We start from the raw sequence: 20,207 nt of genomic DNA on the forward strand, positions 1-20,207 counted from the left end.
TTAAGTGCCGTCAAGTCGGTGTTGACTCCTAGCGACCACATCAATAGATTCTCTCCAGGATGATCTGTCTTCAACTTGGCCTTGAAGGTCTTTCAGTGTTGCATTCATAGCTGTCACCATCGAGTTCATCCACCTTGCTGCTGGTCGTCCTCTTCTTCTCCTTCCTTCAACTTTTCCCAGCATGACGGACTTCTCAAGGGAGCTGGGTCTTCGCATAATGTGTCAAAAGTATGATAGTTTGAGCCTAGTCACTTGTGACTCAAGTGAGAATTCTGGATTGATTTGTTCTATGATCCATTGGTTTGTTTTCCTGGCTGTCCATGGTATCCTCAAAAGTCTTCTCCAGCACCAAAGTTTAAAGGTGCTTTGCTACTACTATTGTCCTTGTTCTTACAGACTAACATGGATTTTCAGAAATCCACCTTGGAAACAGAATTTTGCATTGCCATGGGTGAAACTGCACATCATCTACGCACCATCGTTGGGCTTTGGCTTAGGGGAAAAGGCTTCCATCATGGCTTGCTGCTTCAGACTCCACAGAAAGGTAATTGCTCACAATCCCATCATCCTTAGCATGTCTTGAATGTTTAAAATTTAATTAAAGCATTTGTAGCTGAATCGGTCCCAGGCACCAAAAAGACATAAGAAATACAAAGCCAAAGGCTAGATTAACAAGTATTCTAAGTAGGACTTAGCAGAAGGTGGGCTGTAGTTTGTCACTGGATCTCTGGTCAATTTCTGGTGGGGCACTGCTGGTTGCTGGTAGCCACTGAATGCTGCAGCGGAGAAATGACTTGATTAGCAAGCCAGAGGTTGCCGGTTCGAATCCCCACTGGCAGTTTCCCAGGCTATGGGAAACACCTATATCGGGCAGCAGCGATATCGGAAGATGCTGAAAGGCATCATCTCATACTGAGTGGGAGATGGCCATGGTAAACCCCTCCTGCATTCTACCAAAGACAACCACAGGGCTCTCTGTGGTCGCCACGAGTCGACACCGACTCGATGGCATACTTCACCTTTACTGCTGGTTGCTGGGATTCGTGTAAAAAAAAAACAATAATGTTGGATTGGGTGGGTTCAGTGGTAGAGTATCTGCTTTGCATGATGGAGAAGGTCCCAGGTTCAGCCCCTGGCAGCATCCCCAGATAGACCTGGGAAGGACTCCTTCCCGAAACCTTGGAGAGCCTCTGCCAGTCAGTGTAGACAATACTGAGCTAGGTGGACCAATGGCCTGACTCAGTAAAGAGCAGCTTCCTATGTTTCTTTGCGGGGGGGGGGGGGGCGGGGTGAGATGGGGCCATAACTCAGTGGCAGAGCATCTGCTTTGCATGCAGAAGGCCCAGGTTCACTTCCTGGCAGCATCTCCAGGTAAGGGCTGGGAGAGACTCCTGCCTGAAACCTTGGAGAGTTGCTGCCAGTCCGTGTAGACCCTGAATCACATAGACTACTGATCTGACCTGGTATAAGGCAGCTTTCTATGTTCCTAATAAACAGGTTAGCAAAACCTTACATGTAGAGGCAAGTCCACCTACCTCTTGTGTGAGGAGAGCTGGCCTCGTGGCAGCAAGCATGACTTGTCCCCTTTGCTAAGCAGGGTCCACCATGGTTTGAATTTGGATGGGAGACAACATGTGTGAGCCCTGTAAGATAGTCCTCTTAGGGGTTGGGAAGATCTTCATCTGCCTGCTTGCCTGCAGAAGGTTCCAAGTTCCCTCCGAGATAGGGCTGAGAGAGACTCCTGCCTGAAACCTTGGAGAAACTGCTGCCAGTCAGTGTAGACAATACTGAGCTAGGTGGACCAAGGGTCTGACTCAGTAGAAGGCAGCTTCCTACGCCCCTATGTTTGACACAGGAAGGCACGTTCTTATGTTCTTAAGCAAGACTGAATACCTAGGCTCACTGAACACAGCTTAGCTACACCTTGACAGTCAAGTGATGCTGAGTATGGACTCTTTGCTTTGCCAATCTAAACACACATTGGTGGACTATAGGGATTCTAGGAGTGGGGGGTGGGGGGACGGAATATGCAATCATGCTGGTTGTAAATCAGCCAGCTGGCAACCCAGTGTTGGGGTCTTACCGCAATTGAAGAGTTCCCTCCTGCCCACGTCATTCCAAACCTGGGCATCACCCACCTGATCTCACTTCACGGCAGCTTGGCTTCTTTGAAGTTCATGCTTTACTTACAGCAACAGCTTCTGGACTTGTTCCCATCTGCTTTCGATCAAATGCTAGATCCTATACAACGAAGGTCCCCCAAGACAAGTCTCAAGAATCAAAGCGTGGGCAACGTTTCCCTCCAGCTGACTCACTCCAGCTTTTCATCCGGTGTGCCTCGCTTCATAGGATCCACCAGGCCTACAAAAGCACCTCTGTCCTGTGTAAAGAACTAACAGCTGCTTCCTCGAGATAGAGGGAAAGCAGCTTCAGATAAACTTCAGCAGATGCCAATCAGCCTGTGGAACACAGCGCCACAGGGTTGTGTGCGATGGCCAGTAACGGAATTCCGTTTCAAAGGAAATGCGTGTAGCATGAAACCACCAACGGCTCTTCGGCAAGGATAAAGGAATAGGTGGCAGGGAAGTGGGTTAAATACGAGACAGACCAACAAAGGAAGAAACTGTGGCTGGGAAAGTCAACATTGCCTCCGAATAAATTATGCCAAACATCTTGCATTTCTGCAGATGGGCTGGGAGCAGAACGACACATTCACCCACCAACACAGGGTGCCTAACCCCATGTTTATTACTAGTATGCAAAGCAGCAATGGCGGGGAAGTATATGTAAAGGAGAGGTGGCAGATGGGAAGGTGCTAACCTTTTCCCATACGCCACTTTCCCTTGGCCATCTTTCCCCTGGGATGTGTTTGCCTCATAGGGACACAGGAAACTGCCTTACACCGAGTCAGGCTCTTGGTCCCTCTAGCTCAGTATTGTCTGCACTGACTGGCAGTGGCTCTCCAAGGTTTCAGGCAGGAGTCTTTCCCTGGGACTTATTCACACATGGCTTCATGCTGCGGGGTAAATGTTGAGCGAAGCCACTTCGAATTACACTCGCGGCATTGAGGGAAGTAGCCCCTCCCTTCTGCCCTTGGGTTTTGTTTTGAAGCAAGTTCACATGGCATGCCTCCATGTTTTCCTTCTAGCTAATGGTGGGGGTTGGGGGAGAGAGAGATTACTAAAGAGCTATATCTGCATTTCTAAAGAGAGTATCCCTTTTATCATGCTTAAAGTAGCTTAAAACCAGCATTTTAAAAACCCAGAAATATACCGAGATAAGCTAGAATTTGCAGGACAAAGCCCGATTTGTGTGTGGAGTGGGTCCAAGGATCTCGAAGGGACTCCGGGGTACGTTTCGCTGGTGTGTGAATGCACACACACTCTTCTGAAGGAGATGCGGGGTAACAGGCCCCCCCAAAAAACATGTAAAAGGCATAGGGAGTGAGAATCCTATCAGGGCTGAAGTGCTGGAAGAGGGGTTTAATCCTTTTGCCCTCATTACTTCCCTTCTCTGAGTAGCTGCCCTTTACACCCACAGTTTGCACCATGGGGGAAGATGTACAGGGAGTGTGTGTATGTGTGCCTGTCTTTTTTCCTCCTCCTTTGAGGAAGAAAAGAGTCAGGGCGCATCACTTCTTGAGAAAATGGCAAAGGAGAAAAGGGTTAAAGGACTCGAAATCAAACACAGAATCTCCTATCGTTCTGGCCTGATTTGTTGGGAGCTTGAACATACATTAAATGACCCACACTCCTGTTCCTGGTAATGAAGGGTTTTTTTTTTCTTCTTTAAAGGGTTGGTTAGCAGACAGGCTCCATGCTTGGAAAGACTTTATGCAACTGGTGGTTATTTATAGAAATCTGAGACTGGAGTAAGGGGGCTGGGCTGCAATGCAGAGCAGGTGGGGAACTGTATGGGGAAAGAATACGCCACTGACTGATCCCACATACAGACTCCACCGGTATTATTTACACCACACCATCCTTGTCTGCACGGATCTTCCAAGAGGGTTTGGGAAGCAAGGATGCAAGCTTTGGAATTATACAGAACTGTCCCTCGGGTTAGATGTTCAAAAACGGTGCTGGGGTGGAGAAGAGAAAAAGAAAACAGACATTCACTCGTGGAGACTAGCCTTGATCAGACTAGCCAAGGATCTTTCCAGGGCTGGCCGGTCCAGAAGGTAAACCTGGGTATAGGTGGCCACCTAGGGTACCAGTTTTTTGGGGGGTGGTTTGTGCATGCACAAACAGTGCCAGAATATAGTCAATACTGTCAATTATTCCTTCTTTCCCTCTGGTATTGCACCCCTGAAGTACTGACCAGTGGTGTAAGGATGTAATACATAATCCTGCTCCCCCCGCCCCGGTCCCCTCAGGCTTGCATATTCTGCACAGTCTTCTTTGCTTCTTTGCCTCAGATTCCCCCCCCCGCCAAAAAAACCCCCCACCTAGCCTCACCAGCTGCACTCCGTCTCTTGAAGATGAATCGCCTGCCTCAGCATTCCTGTCCAAAAAGAAACGGTCTCCGGCTGAATTTCCAAATTCACAGCAGCCCCTTTTCATCTCTGAAGAGTGTTGCAGTCCTAGCAGACTGGTTCAGTCTGCATCCTCAAACTAGCATGGCCTATTCATCTGCTGATCATCTGCACGGGCTGGTATTTGACCTCACTCACACACGACCTGCACAGCCTGCACGGTTAACACCATTTTATTTATATCGATGTTAACCACTTTGGGAACTTTTGTTGGAAAGCAGTATATAAATATCCGCCGTGTTCGTATAAGGCTCCGCACTTCTCAACGGGGAGTGGGTGGGGCGCGGAAATCAAACTTTGCCTAGGATGCCAGGAACCCTAGATGCTGGCCTTGAATCTCCCCCCTCCAGCTTGTACAGTCTGCAGAAACGGAAACAAAGACCTTCCCTGAACCCGTGTTTTCCCTGAGGGACACTTGCATTCAAAGCATGCCCTGAAACTAGGACTTAATCATCCTTATATATGTGCTTCATAATAACTGCAATTATGTTGTACTTGAAAGTCTCCAGAATGCTTTGAATATAATTAACCTCTGTGATTCTTACGACGACTTCGTAAGGTATATCATCTGGTGTGGAGGCTGAGAGAGAGGAACTTGCCCAAGTCCACCTCCTTGTTTCCCAGCAGAAGCTGAGTCTGAATTGAGGGTACTTGGTTCCCAGATGACTTGCTTTGTCAATACGCTACACAGGAATTCTTCTAGAAGTATGTTGCTACCGTGGTGAAAAATTATGTAGGGACCGAATAATACTTAAGGTCCTATCTAGGGGATAGGGCCGTGGTTCAGTGGTGGAGTATCTGCTTTGCATGCAGAAGGTCCCGGATTCAATCCCTGGCAGCATTTCCAGATAGAGCTGAAAACCTTGGGGAGCTGCTGCCAGTCAGTGTAGACAATACATATGTTCATCAGGTACCTCCATAGCTCAGTGGTAGAGCATCTGTTTTGCATGCAGGAGGTCCCTGGCATCTCCAGGTAGGGCTGGGAGAAACTCCTGCCTGCCTGCAACCTTGGAGAAGCTGCTGCCAGTCAGTGTAGACAATACTGAGCTAGATAGACCCATGGTCTGACTCAGTATATGGCAGCTTCCTATGTTCCTCCTATCTAGGGCAGAACTGTGGCCTTCCCAGCCCTTCCTCTGTGGATTTTCATCTTGCATTCCTACTTAAAAAAAAAAAAAAGGCTAACAGGTTGCATTTCCAAACACCAGCAACTGTCACACGTGCTCAGAGTTTCCTAGAAAAGCCACAGCTCCTAAAAGACTGGGAGAGCTTCACAGCCGGAGGGAAGAGATTCCCCCTTAGCAAACTGATAGGGGAAAGCTAGCCCCTTCCCTCCCGCTCTCCCCTCTCCTCCATGTGGACTGGATAAGCCAGCCCCCAGCCCACTGTGCAAGGGAGCAGGCATGACAGACAGCAGCTGCTGAAGGGTTGCTGGGCTGATCTCCAGCCGCCGGCTGTCAGGGAGAGGCAATCGGGACAGCTCTTGCCTGTGGGCCAGTATGTGGACAAGGTGAAAGGAGGATAGGGTTGCCTTTTTATTCCCACCCAAGGCTAGATGTCGTCAAGCACAAACAGAATCCCAAAGCTGCAGTGTGTGTTTTGTGCATCGGGCGAAATCGGGCTAAGGGAGCCTAGCCCAATTTTGCTCGCAGCCGAGCCCGGTCTCACCAAAGCCAGGTAACCATTAACACCAAGTTGCTTGGCAGGAAGCAGGGCTTTCTCTGTGGTTGGCAGCAGGGCCGATTTGGCTCTTCCCCCCCAGTGCAATGCACTACTCTCCCCCACTGTTTTTAAAATAGGTGGCCAAAACTTCTTTAAGAAGAGCCCTGCCGGGCCAGACCAGCAACCAGCCCAACCCAGCATCCGGTTTCTCACACTGGCCAACTAGCCACCTCTGGGAAGCTCAGTGGTGGGGCAACAAGACAGAACCCCTCCACTGCTGCTCTTCCTCAGCATATGATATGCAGTGGTATACTGCCCCTGGGAGGTTCTATATCACCATCACCACCAGTTATTGAGAGACTTATCCCACCCGCCCTCCATCCGTTGCCATGGACTGAGGCAAGGATATTCAAGCATAAAAAGGCACATACCTTGGGCAGCTGGCTGAACCAAAGCTTAAATGCAACGTATGAGAGCGCCCTCACCTGGCATCTGAAAACCACCAGCTTGCACCACACATCCAGCAGGCAAGGTGGTGAGACCATTTTGGACTGTACAGATTCAGAATTGTGCGGCTGAATGTTTTCCAGTTGGGGTGAGAGAAAGTCCTTAGAAACATCGATGTATTACAGAGGCCGCTAGAGTTCTTCTGACATGCAGTTTCCCCTATGCGCAGGTTTTTGTTTCTTTCAGTGTGGCAGAATATGCAAAACAAACAAACAAACAAACCCATATCTAGCATGGAATGGTACACTGCGAGAATAACTATAACCACCTCAGCTACTGTTCATGTGAATAAATAATATTATAGGGTCAATATGTGTGTTTCCCATAACAGCCAAGTCACTGTGCAGAACACTGGTGGTTTAAAAAAAAAAAAATCACAAGGAGCGACAAGAGAGGATTCTGTGATATTCATGAAAAACTTATTTTTTTTATTGTACACACTGGCTCGTATTGCTCAGATCCCCACCCCGTTATAGTGCAAAACAATTCAGAAACACAAAATAAAGTTAAAATGCACATAAATAAAGTCGACACACGTTGCATATAAATTAAAAAGAGGCTCTTTCAAGGTTGGGCAATTGAGCTGGGGGTTTGCACCATGGCTGAGCCAGAGGGTATATTTCCAAAGGGCATGGAGTATATGTTGTGGGGGCGGGGCGGGGGGAGACCAGGTTTATCCTCCCCCCTTCCCAAGCTCCTCTGCTACAGTCTCAACACATGCTCAACTCTGGGTAACAAAGCATCCCCCAAAGACAGCAGGGCTGTGCTAAACAGTAACATACTCCAGATGAAAAGCACTTCAAAAGTCACGTTCAGATTAGTCTAATGCAGGTTAAATTAAGAAAAGGCAAAAGGGAAACCACAACACGTGCACACTCACAAAAGAGGCCCTTGATGGCTTTAGTCACTGTTTTGGCTGGCAAGTTTTTTGTTTGTTTTTTAAAGTACTTTCACAATCTCACTCACCGTCACACTCCTATCACAGAGATGTGGGATGGAAATTTCCCCCATACTTTATTTTGTTGTGGAAAATGTTTCCTTTCTAAAATTTCTGCTTGAAGAACCTTTGAGACACTGTGACAAGAAATTGCCATATTTACCCAAATCCCGGACTAGATTTTTTCCAAGTTCTTTGACATTAGAAATCAAGGGGGCATCTTCATATTCAGACTTCTCTTCCTTTGGGTAAATATAGGTATGACCTGCCTTTAAAGGAGGTAGTCTTAAATTCATAGTTGTCTTCTATTTGGGGTAGATACAGTAATATGGTGGAGGCTTTTGTGTTTGCTTTTTATTGGTCAAGTAAATGCCCAATCAGATCACAATCTGTTTAGTTTTTCACATCATGAAAATTGCATGAGAAAATTGCGGAGAACAATTGCATGGGGATTTTTTCTGGGGAAATTTCCAGAAAACCCACATCTCTGCTCTTATCATAGAGAATCAAAATTCTCCAAGAGGCTTCCAGCCCTCTCCTGGCATTTTAGGGCCAGGTGAACTGGGATGCTCTCAGAAGCTCTTCTGAACCTTAAGGACACAAAAGGCGAACGTCATTGCCCTAATAAAGATGTCTAGGCTTGGCACAACACAGTGAATTAACAGGGCAGTTCACAGAGTGCTTTCCTGTATTTCTTAAAAGAAGCCATCCATCAACGCTACTCCCAGATGATCGCAGAGAGAACATCCACCAAGGGATTCAGTGGCTGCTCCTGAGATCTTCCACAAGTGAGCTGCATAGATGCCAACACTTTCCCCTGGACACACCCCACACACCAGGGGGCCAGGAGCTCAAAAGATCCACTCTGTGGATGCTAAGAGTTCATCTAGACGTGACTCCCTAATCTTCTTGTTGACCAGGAATGCAGAAACCTGCCAGGTAGACAGAGACTCTTTCCTGTTGGACAGCTCCATGGTGTGCATACTGTATAAATGCTATGGCTGTGGATGGTGTGTCCCAGTGATGGAGTTCCACATCCCTAGATTGCAAGGATCTTAAAAAAAATGGGAGCTTTCCGGAGAAGTCCTGAACGTTACCTTGGAAGTGGCCCTCTGCTAAATCCAACCAATTTAGAGTCGCAAGTGGCAACTTCCGTCCTTTCCCCCAGTATGGGAATTTGGTATCCCACACCATCACAGGTCAGCAAAGAATGCACAGAAAACAAGACAACACAGGACTATCAAACAGGCCTTGGTTGGGTCACACACAGTTTGATACAAGCAAAGATGATGAAAAGAAACAAGGCACTGATCGAAAAATCAATTGCGCACTATCCTAAAAAGTATTGCACTGGCAAAGCTCCAACGAAGCGAACTAGTGGAAGGGTAGTTATTTCAAGTGCTCAGATCAAGGAAGGTACCTTAGAAGCACCTTTTGCTCAAAAACGTGCTCCTCGCACTCAAGAAGTGTCTCTGTAGGAAGGGCTAAACATGTCAAAAAATGTCCTTTCACACACACAACTGTATGGAGACTGGCTAGTTTGAAAGCTCTTAGAAACATTAAGCTAGGGCCAAACTTGACAGGATTTGGGGATTATTTTTCTTTATCAAAAAGCACCCACAGGGGAGGGGGTAACTTGGATCGAGGCCATGAACTGGGTCTAACCCCTTTCCCTAGGCCACAAATCCCATCTAAATCCTCTCTGAAGCCATTAGCCACTGAGGGGGGAAACATACAGGCACAAGTAATCCATGTTTTCCCCTCCACAGCTAGCCACTGTGTGTGAGTGAGAGGGGTTTATGCTGGGAAACATAAGCTGCTGTCAGCTTGTCTAGTGGCAACTCAGAAGGGAGCCCTTTCTGTAGTCGCCCGGAAGCCGTAGAATGCATTCCCTGTCAGAATAAAAGCTGCATCATCTCCAATGGCCTTTAGAAAAATATTGAAGGCACACCTGTTCAGCCAGGCATTTAGTTAAGTGTGACTTGCTTTTAAATGGCTTTTAAGGATTTGATTTTAACTTACGGAGGATTTGACTTGGCTGCAAAGTGCCTGGAGACCCTGGTTATAGACGGTCTATAAATATGTTAAATAAAATAAATGTGGGGGAACAAAGAGCCCCAAATGGGTGGCCCCCGTGGGTGCTTTTTTAACAAGGGGTGGGTACGGCGGGGAGTCATCAATGTAATTTCCATGCCACTTTTAGCTTGACCCTCCGTCTCCATGCAGGACTGCCACAACCTCCAGGTATGTAAGCAAATCACATATGTGGACAAAGAAGTGGCAGGAGGTCAGGCTGGGCATTCTTTGGAGCTGTGCAAATGTCATTCTCTGTGCAGAGTCCCCGCTCCTACCATCACTGTTGTCAGGCAAACTCCCTCTACAAAAATCAGACCTGGGCTATAACCAGTATTCCCTGTAACAGAGATTCCCAGATGCTGTGGACTACAGCTCCCGTAATTCCCAGCAGCAGTGGCCTCTGGCTAGAGATTGTGGGAGTTGTAGTCAATATCTGGGAATCCCCGAGACAGGGGTCACTGGCTACAACGCTTTGTTTTCCCACCCTGAAACCCAGCAGCCTTTTATACGAGTCTTAAGCTCTCTCTCCAGTTGCCAAAGACACACAGACTGAAAACTCACGGCAAGTTAAGCTCTCCATGCAGAGACACACCATATGAGGAGGACAGGGCTGTTGTGTATGCGCCAAACAAGAAGCCATCAGCTGTTTTTGCAACAAAAAGCCAAGCCCATTATTGCCGCAGTGGAACCGAACTGATGAATGAGAGAGAGAAGATAAATTGGAAACAAGGAGATCTGAGAACAGGATGAACAAGTACAAATTGGAAGAAGTCTTTAGCTAGATGAATTAGGCCAGAATTGCAAAAAGGAAAAGGAAAGGGGTGTGTGTGTGACCCAGGGCTACTGAGGTAAAAGAGCTGGATCCGCTGCAGTGGAGGGTGGCTGAACTCAGGATTAAGCCCCACTTGCAAGGTCTCCATCACACACAGATCGCATCAAGGATAGTGTATAATGTAGTGAATCGCATCTTTAAGCAATGTCCCCCGCCAACAGAGGTTTTCATGGTATAGGTGGGTCTCGGACAACAGAATTGTTGGGTTTACAATACGAACGCAACGAGAGAGTTTGTTACATCCCAGCTCAATGCAGGGCTCCTGGGCCAGTATCAGAGCATCCTTTTCAGTGCAGGTTATCCCAGTATGCATGTGGCATTTCCTTGCTCTCTCTTTCTCCGAAACACACACACGTGCTTCTCCAAAGCATCAAGTCACAGCAGTCACCACTGGCGAGGAACTCCTCCGTCACGAGTGCGACTGAAGCAAACCCGAGTTCCGCCAGAAGTACAGCACTCCCACTGAAATGAATGGGTGGCACACAAGAGGACTCTGAAATCAGCAGGACTTAAGCGGATTGCACAATGCCGCTCTGAAATGGCCAGTGCTACACAAAAGTATTGCGAAATGAGCAGGGCTTGAACTGGACAATAAACGGGACATGCATGAGAGTGCCGCTATAAAACTCTCCATCATTTCAATGGGAACGCTCTGTTGCTGGGCAACCCCCATTCATTCCAATGGAGCTTTTGTACAAGTCCCCCCCCCGCCCCCACATGGATTGCACTCACTGGAAAAAATATTTTAAAGTCTACAGCTGTCTCTTCATCCCTTTCTGCAACCCTCCTACTTAAATTAAAATAGAAGGGGCAGGTTCAGGGAATCCCAAATCTGATGGGAAATTAAAAATGATAAAAGGCTTTAAAATAATTTCAAAATACAAGCCGGAAAAAAAAGAAAAAGGCGACGGATATATAGTCGGAAGGACACACGTGCATTCTGGGAACTTGCGCCATTCTCCAAAGACCATTCCAGAGCAGCCTTGGATAAATTGCAGTCAAACACCTTGGACTAGCTTCTTCTCGATATGGAAAAAATCAAAATGAAATTAAAAAAGAGCCAGCACATTGGTGGGTGCCCCTGCACGCTGTGCCACCAAAGAGGGCAGGGGAATGTCAGAAGTGGTGGCGCAGAACCAGTTTGAGACCATGAAGGACTGCAGAGGATGTTGGGGGACCTTGTGATGTTGCCGTCGTCCCCCTCCAGCCCTGTGTGGCTGTTGTTTTAAGGCATCCCTTTTGATAGACACCAGCGAGAGAGGCATTGCCTCCTAGTCTTTAACAGTGCGCTATAGGCGTGGGAATAAGTTTTGGCTAATTGTGACATTCACAGCTTACATTCAGCTGTTGGTGCAGCCGACGCAAGGGGCTCTCTGGCCTGAAGAGATGGGCTTGGTTGCTTCTTGCATCCCGGTTGGTTGGATTAAAGCTCCGTTGTGCATGGCGGAGTTGAAGGTCACGTCCGGTCGTCGAAGTGGGAGATTTAAGGAGTCTGGCCTGGCAGGGCTAGACGGAGGGGTGGGAATCGGCCCACTTATGATGGAGCAGACGAAAACCAGGAGGCCATTTTTGTTAACGGAAGGGGCTCTTGTTGCAGGAGGTATGTGATCCACATCCCCTCCTGGAGCTACACCGCGAGAGCCAGGAATGGACCCCCGGGAGACATTATTACTAAAACGGTCTCGACGCAGTATCTTCACAGAGAATGGCTGCCACAGGGATCAGGCCAGGCCGGCTTGGCACTCCGACAGATGCTGCAGTCCCCTCGAGGCGAGGCGTGACCGGACTCTTTGTCAAAGACTCGTCGAGGAGACAGACAGGGTGGGCGAGGAAGGGGGTGGGAAGTTGAGCAGTTCCAGCACGGCCACGCCCACGCTGCTACGGCGGGTGAACATGCAGGAGGCTGCCACCCACTTATTGCTGCGTGGGTTGTACTTCTCGATGGAGTTGAGGCTGGAGCTGCCGTCATTGCCGCCCACCGCATACAGCCACCCGTCCATGGCCACCAAGTCGTGGGTGCTCCTGGGAAGAAGATCAAGGCAATATACATATTTATAACTTTCTACCTCACTTTCAGAATTCCAGTTTGAATAGTAGGTATTCATATATATTCCTGCTATTCATATACCTGCTGGATAAGCTTATTCTTGAGCTATAGCACCTAGATTCTGTTGCCCCATTAGGGTTAGGAAGGAACTTCCATATTCAGTCGCAGTATACTCCAAATGCCAGACGCTGGCGGGAAATCCACTACCATCAAGCTCTGTCTGCAAGCACTCAGGGGTCTTTGGTAGAGATGTGCACGAAATTAGCATGAATCGATTTGAATTTTAACCATTGAACAGAGTGGAGCTTCGTTCAAATCGATTCAAATTTACCCACATTTGAATCAAATTCGCCTGAATTTGAATTGATTCGAATGAATCTCCACTCTGTTCAGTGGCTCCAAATTGCCCGAAGCAATCGGACACCCAGCACAACCCTCAGCCCTCTTAGGAATCAGCTCCTCCCTACCTCCGGATGTTCATGGGCGCCACACTTTCCCAAGTGTTGGTTTTAGGGTTGTATCGCTCCACAGAATTAAGGCAGCTGGTCCCGTCGTTGCCACCCGCCACATACAACATCCCTTCCAGGACAGCCACACCGGCACTGCTGCGGCGACTCAGCATGTTGGCTATTGGAGTCCACGTGTTGATCTGGCGGGAGATAGCGAAGGAGAAGGGAGGAGGAGAAGGGAGGAGGAGAAGGGAGGAGAAACAACTTACTGTGCACATAAGATGGAGAAAGCAAAGGGCTCCTTTGTCTCTCTCCCCTTTCCTGGCATTCGGCACAATTCAGACATGCTCTAAGCTAAGAAAGCTTAACTAGGGCTTGGTGCAACATAGTAGTGCAGTGTCAGAGTTGGCAAACTGTTGCTGCAGCAGTTGGAGATCACTGCATCTACAACCCCAGAAGTCCTGAGCAGGCAGGAAATGAAAGCAAATATGCCATACATTTGGAAGCTGAAAGCATGGTTGGCTTCCAGACGATGGTGTGCAAATCCAGATTTGAGGCAGTATCTGAATTGGACTACAGAAAGAGAGACTTTCGGACTCGGGAGAAGAGAAGAGGTACAAAGTGGACAAGGTCCCAGGTTCAAGTGTTGGTATCTCCAAGGAAAGACCTGTCTGGGCCCAAGAAGAGCCAGCCAGAAGAGACACCATAATGCTGCAAAACATCTGTTGAAATTCACCCTACGTTGAGTCCATTTCCTTTGAAATGAAATTCACTCCACGTTGAGTCCATTTCTTTGTGCCCGTCTTGTTTTTGTTATGATCTGGGTATATATGATCTGGGTATATTTTATATGGTTCGTATAAAAAACTTACTTACTATTTTTACTTATATACCACTTTTCAACAAAAAAGCTTTCAAAGTGGTTTACATAGGGAAAAAATAATAAGATGGTTTAAGCATAACTACGTCCACAGCTTATTGTGATGATAGTTTTCCTACAGTTATTACCATAACCCAGACATTATCTTGATGTTTGGATAACCAAATTCTCAACCATGGTCTTTCCAAATCTTGAAAGGGAATCAGGAAGAGCTTTTCCTAACCCTTAGTTATTTATTCCTCCATAACAGCAATGATTGTACTTGTCTTCATAGAATAGCACAACATGCAGCACACACACACACAAATATCCCATCACTACCACTTCACCCAAGTTCTCCGAAATCACAGTTAGTTGAACAACCCATCTTGGACTGACAGGGAGCTTGCCACAGAAACTATAATCCCCAGTGACTTATGACCAAACTAGGCGATGCATCTATTGTGTGATCAGAGCCTGTACGCTTGCTTTCTCCAATATAAATAGCCCACAGGGAGCCCTTGATCCGGGGCTTCGGTGGATCAAATTCCCCCTCCCTTGCCACCAATCTGAATCAGGGCCCCTGTGCATGTTATTTATGTTTTGAAAATTCAAGCATGCAGGCTCTAATCATGCAATACACATATTGTCAAGCTGGGCCCAGCACCCAATCATGACTTGATAGGAAATAACACTTCTCTCTCTCTCTTTCTGGTCCACACTGGGAGTCATATGTCCCATGTAGGTTTCCATTCCTTCTTGCTCAATGGCTCTCATGCTATTCCAGTGGAGGGATACTGTCACCGCTCCAAGTCCTTTGCTTCACTTCTTCACATTTACCTGTGGCTCATACTTCTCCACGGTTGCCAAGTGCGATGAACTATCGTAGCCCCCGACAGCATAGAGGTTGCCATCTGCAAAACATACAGACCACAAGATCTATAAACAAACCCGTTGTGACACAAGAGTCCTTAGGGCTCTGAAAGAGGATTGAAGAGATGGGGTGGAAGCACAATAACTAGATTTTCCTTCCTTCCCTCAGCAGTTGGGCCAAATCAAATGTGGTAAACTAAGGAAAGAAGAGGCACAACTGAGATCTAATAATCCAAACACCCAGCACCCAGCCCCAACATGCAAGGGAAGCATTTCACACAGTTGTCTGCACTTTGACTTCTCAAGGAGGCTGCCAGCACTAACTCTGACATTGGTTTGCACATTCTCAGAACACCCCAGCAGGTTCCTCTTTTTGATTTAGAAGTTAACCTCACCTAGTGTGGCCACTCGGACATATCTCCTCCTGGTGCTCATGGCAGCGATCGAAGTCCAAGTACCCGTCAGGGGGTCGTATCTCTCGGCACTAAGGCAGTTCACAAGAGAGGAACAGGCCAAGAGTTGAGAGAAATTCACAGGGAGGACACACTTCTGCACAAGAAATTCATCAGCTATTTACTCTGAATGTCCAAGGCCTCCGATTCTGGAACAGGAGGTCCAAGAGGTCTTTCAAACCATTTAAAAAAATGTATGTCGCAGTGATGACAATAATCTATGTTAGCAGCTGGCCAAGATATCATAATGGAGTGAGAGGAGGATAGGTGGATACCAGAGACATCCCCTTACCTGTTGAGACACGAAGCCCCGTCGTACCCTCCAGCCGCATAGAGGAGTCCGTGCAGTGCTGCTACCCCTAGACAGCTCCGTCTGGTCCCCATGGACACCTCGGTCTGCCACGAGTTGGTGACGGGGTCATACGATTCCACTGTGGCCAAGTCAGATGTTCCATCATAGCTGACATGAACAACAACAACAAAAATGTTCTTAAAACTTTGTGGGGGTTCTGGGGATTGTCGAACTCCATCAGTTACAGTTGCCTTATACCAAGCCGTACCCTTGGTCCATCTAGCTCAGTACTGTCGACACTGACTGGCAGTGGCTCTCCGAGGTTCCAGGCAGGAGTCTCTCCCAGCCCTACCTGGAGATGCTGCCAGGGAGTGAAGCTGGAACTTTCTGCGTGCAAAGCCGGGGCTCTACCAGGAGGAATCAACCTTTCCCACCCTCACTTCTTTTTTTCTTATAGACATTGACCAGGCCAGCCATGATCTTCCACCTGAGCACCAAGCTTACCTAGAGAAGGCACTTGGCTGCTACTGCTCAATACCCACCGGACTCAGGCAAAAAATCCCAAATAAATAAATTTTTTAAAAATGGATTTAGCCCACAACTGCAGCTCTCCAAGGCCTCAGGCAGAAGTATTTCTCGGTCTGGCTATCTGCAATTCTCTTAACTGGAAAATGAACTTGGGATACATGAAGAGGATGTATCCCGAGCATGACCCTCCCCGGATCATGTCCCTCCTCAATGAAGGCAGGATGTATGCCTTGAAAAGCTGCCTCTCCTTGGCAAATGATTTCTCCTTACCCGCCCACGGCATACAGCTTGTTCCCAATGGCTGCGACGCCCACCCTGGCCCGGCGTGTGGACATGGAAGCCACCATGTGCCAGCGGTCTGTCCGGGTGTCGTAGGCCTCACAGTCTCCATGGATGGCAAACAGGCTGCCTCCACCTGCAAGAAAACACAGCAGGCAGCATGAATCACCGGAAACCAACAGAAGACTGGGGAAATGGAACGGTTCCATTGCCTCATGGACACCAAGTCAACTTGGGCTCAGTCCACAGAGGATTATTTCCAAAGCACTGAAAGCTGCTTGGATTTGGATTCTGAGGGAAGCTCTCTTATTTTGAAGGAAGCGCTCTCCAAGACCCTTCCCTTATTTCCTGAGGTTTGGTCGTTCCTCCTTACCCACAGCAAAGAGCACAGTGCTGGCCCCCTCGCAGCGCCGGGGTCGGGTCCTGCTGTTGCTCAGCACCCCGCGCTGCTCGGGCATGAGGTGATACTTGAGGGCCTCAATGAGAAGGTCCTTGCACTCCGAATGGTGCCTCACGAGGAGTTCGGTGTCCACGTTGCTCATCAAGAAGTCACGGCTGAGGAGGGGAAGCCGGACACACTTCATGAGCTGTGAAGAGAAAGGCACGTTGGGATGAAGCGAGGAGGAAATGTCAACACCGGCCAGACTGACTGTGCCAAGATCAGGAGCCATAATCACAAATGTGGACATGCAAGAACAACTATCATAGGAACATAGGAAGCTGCCATGTACTGAGCCAGACCACTGGTCCATCTAGCTCAGTATTGTCTTCACAGAGTGGCAGCGGCTTTTCCAAGGTTGCAGGCAGGAATCTCTCCCAGCCCTATCTTGGAGATGCTGCCAAGGAGGGAACCTGGAACCTTCTGCTTTTCCCAGAGCGGCTCCAGTGCTCACAATATATCTTCCAGTGCTCACACTTCCAGTCTCCCATTCATATGCAACCAGGGTGGACCCTGCTTAGCTAAGGGGACAAGTCATGCTTGCTACTACCAGACCAGCTCTCCTCTCTGTCCTGTGAGAGAACTAGGAGGGAGAGCTGGCCGGCCAAGAAAGTGCCACACACTAGCTCCTGGGCTGGCTTAGAATTGCCCCACCACTAAATCACCACATTCAGTCTGGATTGCAGGAGGAGCCAGGGGAAGGACTATAAACAGGAGGTGGGCTATTCCCAAGAGTCCCCCCTCAGCAGACTGCAGTTGGAGCTTGAGTGAGGTCCATCCCCAATTCCTTCCTTGAGGCGGGCCACCGAGTCCGGTGCGGCCCCCATAAAAATCCACCATACTGGCTGCATTGGTGAAATGAAATCCCAGACTTGACGATGGGCAATTATTCCTTCTCGTAATGTTCCTTTCCCCCACATGGGGGTGCTCATAACACAACAACATTGGAAACCCGGATATGTGGCTAAGACATACGGTGAAAAGCTCCATGTCTTGAATTAACGGGGATCTGCGTTATGTCCGAATGCTGACTCAGCTATAACCACCGTTTCATGCCTATTTGGTGGCCGGGCAGCAGGGAGGGTCTCCCCTCTCCTTCAACTGGAGTTTGGCTGGCCACAGTTTGGTGAACGTCTGCAGTGCCGTTTGGAATTAAGAATGGAAACCTTGGCCATGCTTTTCTCCAGTTAACTTGTATGTCTGAACTGGGCCAATGACAAAAATTAAGCTCCACTAGGATGAAACCATAGAAAGAAACAGGATTCCCCAGATGTTGTTAACTACAACTCCCTTCATTATGTTTGATCTAAGATCGTAAATAAACAACTAACTCCCTTCATTCCCAGCTGCAATGGCCTTCATCTGGGGATTATGAGAGTTGTAGTCAACAACATCTGGGAATCCCTGTTACAGGGAACACTGGTCCCCCTCTTATTCTCGCTCAAGAAAGGCTTTCAATGGTAGGGGAAGAGGAGGAATTTGCCAGACGTTGCTCATGCCACAACACGGGCATGTTGGCACTGTGAGAATGGATGCACCTGGGCACCTTCCCTCCATCTCAGACTCTTGTATCGGAGCTGAAGCCACGCTTGGCCACATACCCTGGGGATATGCTGCCTCCTACTATCCACGTCATGCTTCACCCAGCTCAAGACGGCTCGGTAGACTTCTTCTTCCGAGGGCACATTGAGGCTGTCACTGGAGATGAGGTCCAACACCTAAGGGGCAAGGGGGGGGATGAAAAATCTGGGTTAGCCTACACACTGAGCCTGAGCGGAAGGAAGAGGATTCCAAGCATCACCTATCTGTGCTGCGCCCTCCACGCTCCCCAGGGCTGAATGCAAACCTGCTCCAATGCCACGTTATGCCTTCTGCCGGCAAGGCTCAAGCTTTGAATTCAAGGGTGTAGGTACAACTGAACAAGGGGCAGGCCAACAGATGGGCCCCTGAGGGAGAAGGGGTCCGCTCTCTAAGCCACAGCTTGCCCTTCTCTCTCCCGACCCCACCGCTCCAAAGAGGAAGGAGGGAAAGAGAGAAGGCAGGGTCCCACCTTCATTTTTTGTTTCCGGGGCCTACTCCAATCTTGCATGGACCGTAAAAAAAACCCCATTCCTATCTTGCTACGCCCCTTGTTTCAATTAATTTGGATATTCTCTGGAAAGGACTTTGAGGTGGGGCAGAATGGAAGGAGACAGGCAAGTGGGCTTCCAGAACAAGAGACACAGAGAAACTGGCCGCAGGTTGGGGAGGTTGGGGAAGGGAAAAGACACAGAGATGTTCAGGACTCTTCCATCTCTCCCCGCTCCCTTTGAGCACTGACAATCCCTCTCAGCGCCCCACCCTCCAGGTTTTGAGATTTCACCAGGCAATGCTCATTCATTTCCAAGCAGACTAGAAACCTTTTGTTTAAAAAAGAGAATGAAATAAAAGGTTCATTCTGATTGCTGCACCACTCCAAACCCACAGAAGGATACTCGCCGCCCTCCTAAGAGTAAAGTCAGCGATATGAACCACTGTCTTATACCGAGCTGGACAATTGGTCTACCTCAGTACCGCTCACTCCGATTAGCAGCCGGGTCTCAAGCAAAGGCCTTTCTCAGTCTTGAGGTCCTTTTATCTAGAGGCACCACCGACTGCGCCTGGGATCTTCTGCATGCAGAGCATGTGCCCAAACAACTGAGCTATGCCCCCTCCCTGAAACAGCCCTTCTCACATCTCCCCAACTGCAGAGGGCATCACAGTGGAGCCTGCCAAGGGTCGAGTGCGCCCGAGGGCAATCTGGCACCGTGCCACTAGCACAGGCAGGAAGGGCCTCATGGAAACATTGACTGTGCTTTAGTTCTTAAAAGAGAGGGAGGGAGAGACTGGTGTTCTCTTACAGCATGAAAAACTGATGAGGTCAGCGTACACACACCCCTCTCTACCAGCTGTACAGATTTGTCTTTGCCTTGGAAAGTCATGTGGGCACTGTGGTTGCTAAGGGGCAGGGACCTCCCTATTTTAAAAAAAATATTTATTTTTTTTAATAACTGGTGTGGCTGGGAGGAACCAACTCTCTTCCACGACCCCCTGCTTCTGACCTCCCTTGCCGCAGTAGGTACAGTACAAGCTGTTTTTCCTCTAACACACAACAAAAGCCGTTTTTGTTGTTGCAAAACAAACAAACAAAAACCGCCCCCCGCCCCCCATTTCTAACATCAAAGAACTTGGGGAAAAACCTAGTCTTGGGCTCAAGTAAATACCGTATATGGATTGTTGTTTGCAATGCTGGATAACAGCCTCTGAAACTCGAATATGCAAACAAACCCCCTCACCCCTGTAACTTACCTAAATATACACAATATTCATATATACAAGGTGGATATCTGAAGGACCACCTGCTCCCAAGGGTTTCTGCCCACTTGGCAAGATCATTAAAGGGGGCTCTGCTCCACGTGCCGA

At 48.4% G+C, this 20,207-nt stretch overlaps 2 protein-coding genes across 3 annotated transcripts in view; one reads left to right on the forward strand and one right to left on the reverse strand.

Annotated features, from left to right (window-relative positions):
- The first annotated feature begins 396 nt into the window (after positions 1 to 396).
- Positions 397 to 20,207, forward strand: part of NOC2L (NOC2 like nucleolar associated transcriptional repressor) — an 84,563-nt gene continuing 64,752 nt past the window's right edge. Inside the window, exon 1 of the mRNA XM_053280821.1 lies at positions 397 to 544. The gene's annotated coding sequence lies outside the window, so the exon portion shown is untranslated. The remainder of the gene's footprint in view (positions 545 to 20,207) is intronic.
- The window catches only part of KLHL17 (kelch like family member 17), a 28,577-nt gene continuing 15,480 nt past the window's right edge, over positions 7,111 to 20,207 (reverse strand). For both annotated transcript variants that reach the window (XM_053280823.1, XM_053280822.1), the window contains exons 5-12: positions 18,368 to 18,484; positions 16,701 to 16,914; positions 16,319 to 16,463; positions 15,521 to 15,688; positions 15,172 to 15,260; positions 14,744 to 14,817; positions 13,063 to 13,244; positions 7,111 to 12,570 (exon numbers count right to left, since the gene is read on the reverse strand). In XM_053280823.1, the coding sequence (XP_053136798.1) occupies positions 12,342 to 12,570; positions 13,063 to 13,244; positions 14,744 to 14,817; positions 15,172 to 15,260; positions 15,521 to 15,688; positions 16,319 to 16,463; positions 16,701 to 16,914; positions 18,368 to 18,484 (1,218 nt within the window). In that variant the 3' untranslated portion in view covers positions 7,111 to 12,341. The remainder of the gene's footprint in view (positions 12,571 to 13,062; positions 13,245 to 14,743; positions 14,818 to 15,171; positions 15,261 to 15,520; positions 15,689 to 16,318; positions 16,464 to 16,700; positions 16,915 to 18,367; positions 18,485 to 20,207) is intronic.

Source organism: Hemicordylus capensis, chromosome 16 (assembly GCF_027244095.1).
Source record: "Hemicordylus capensis ecotype Gifberg chromosome 16, rHemCap1.1.pri, whole genome shotgun sequence".
NCBI lineage: Eukaryota > Metazoa > Chordata > Lepidosauria > Squamata > Cordylidae > Hemicordylus > Hemicordylus capensis.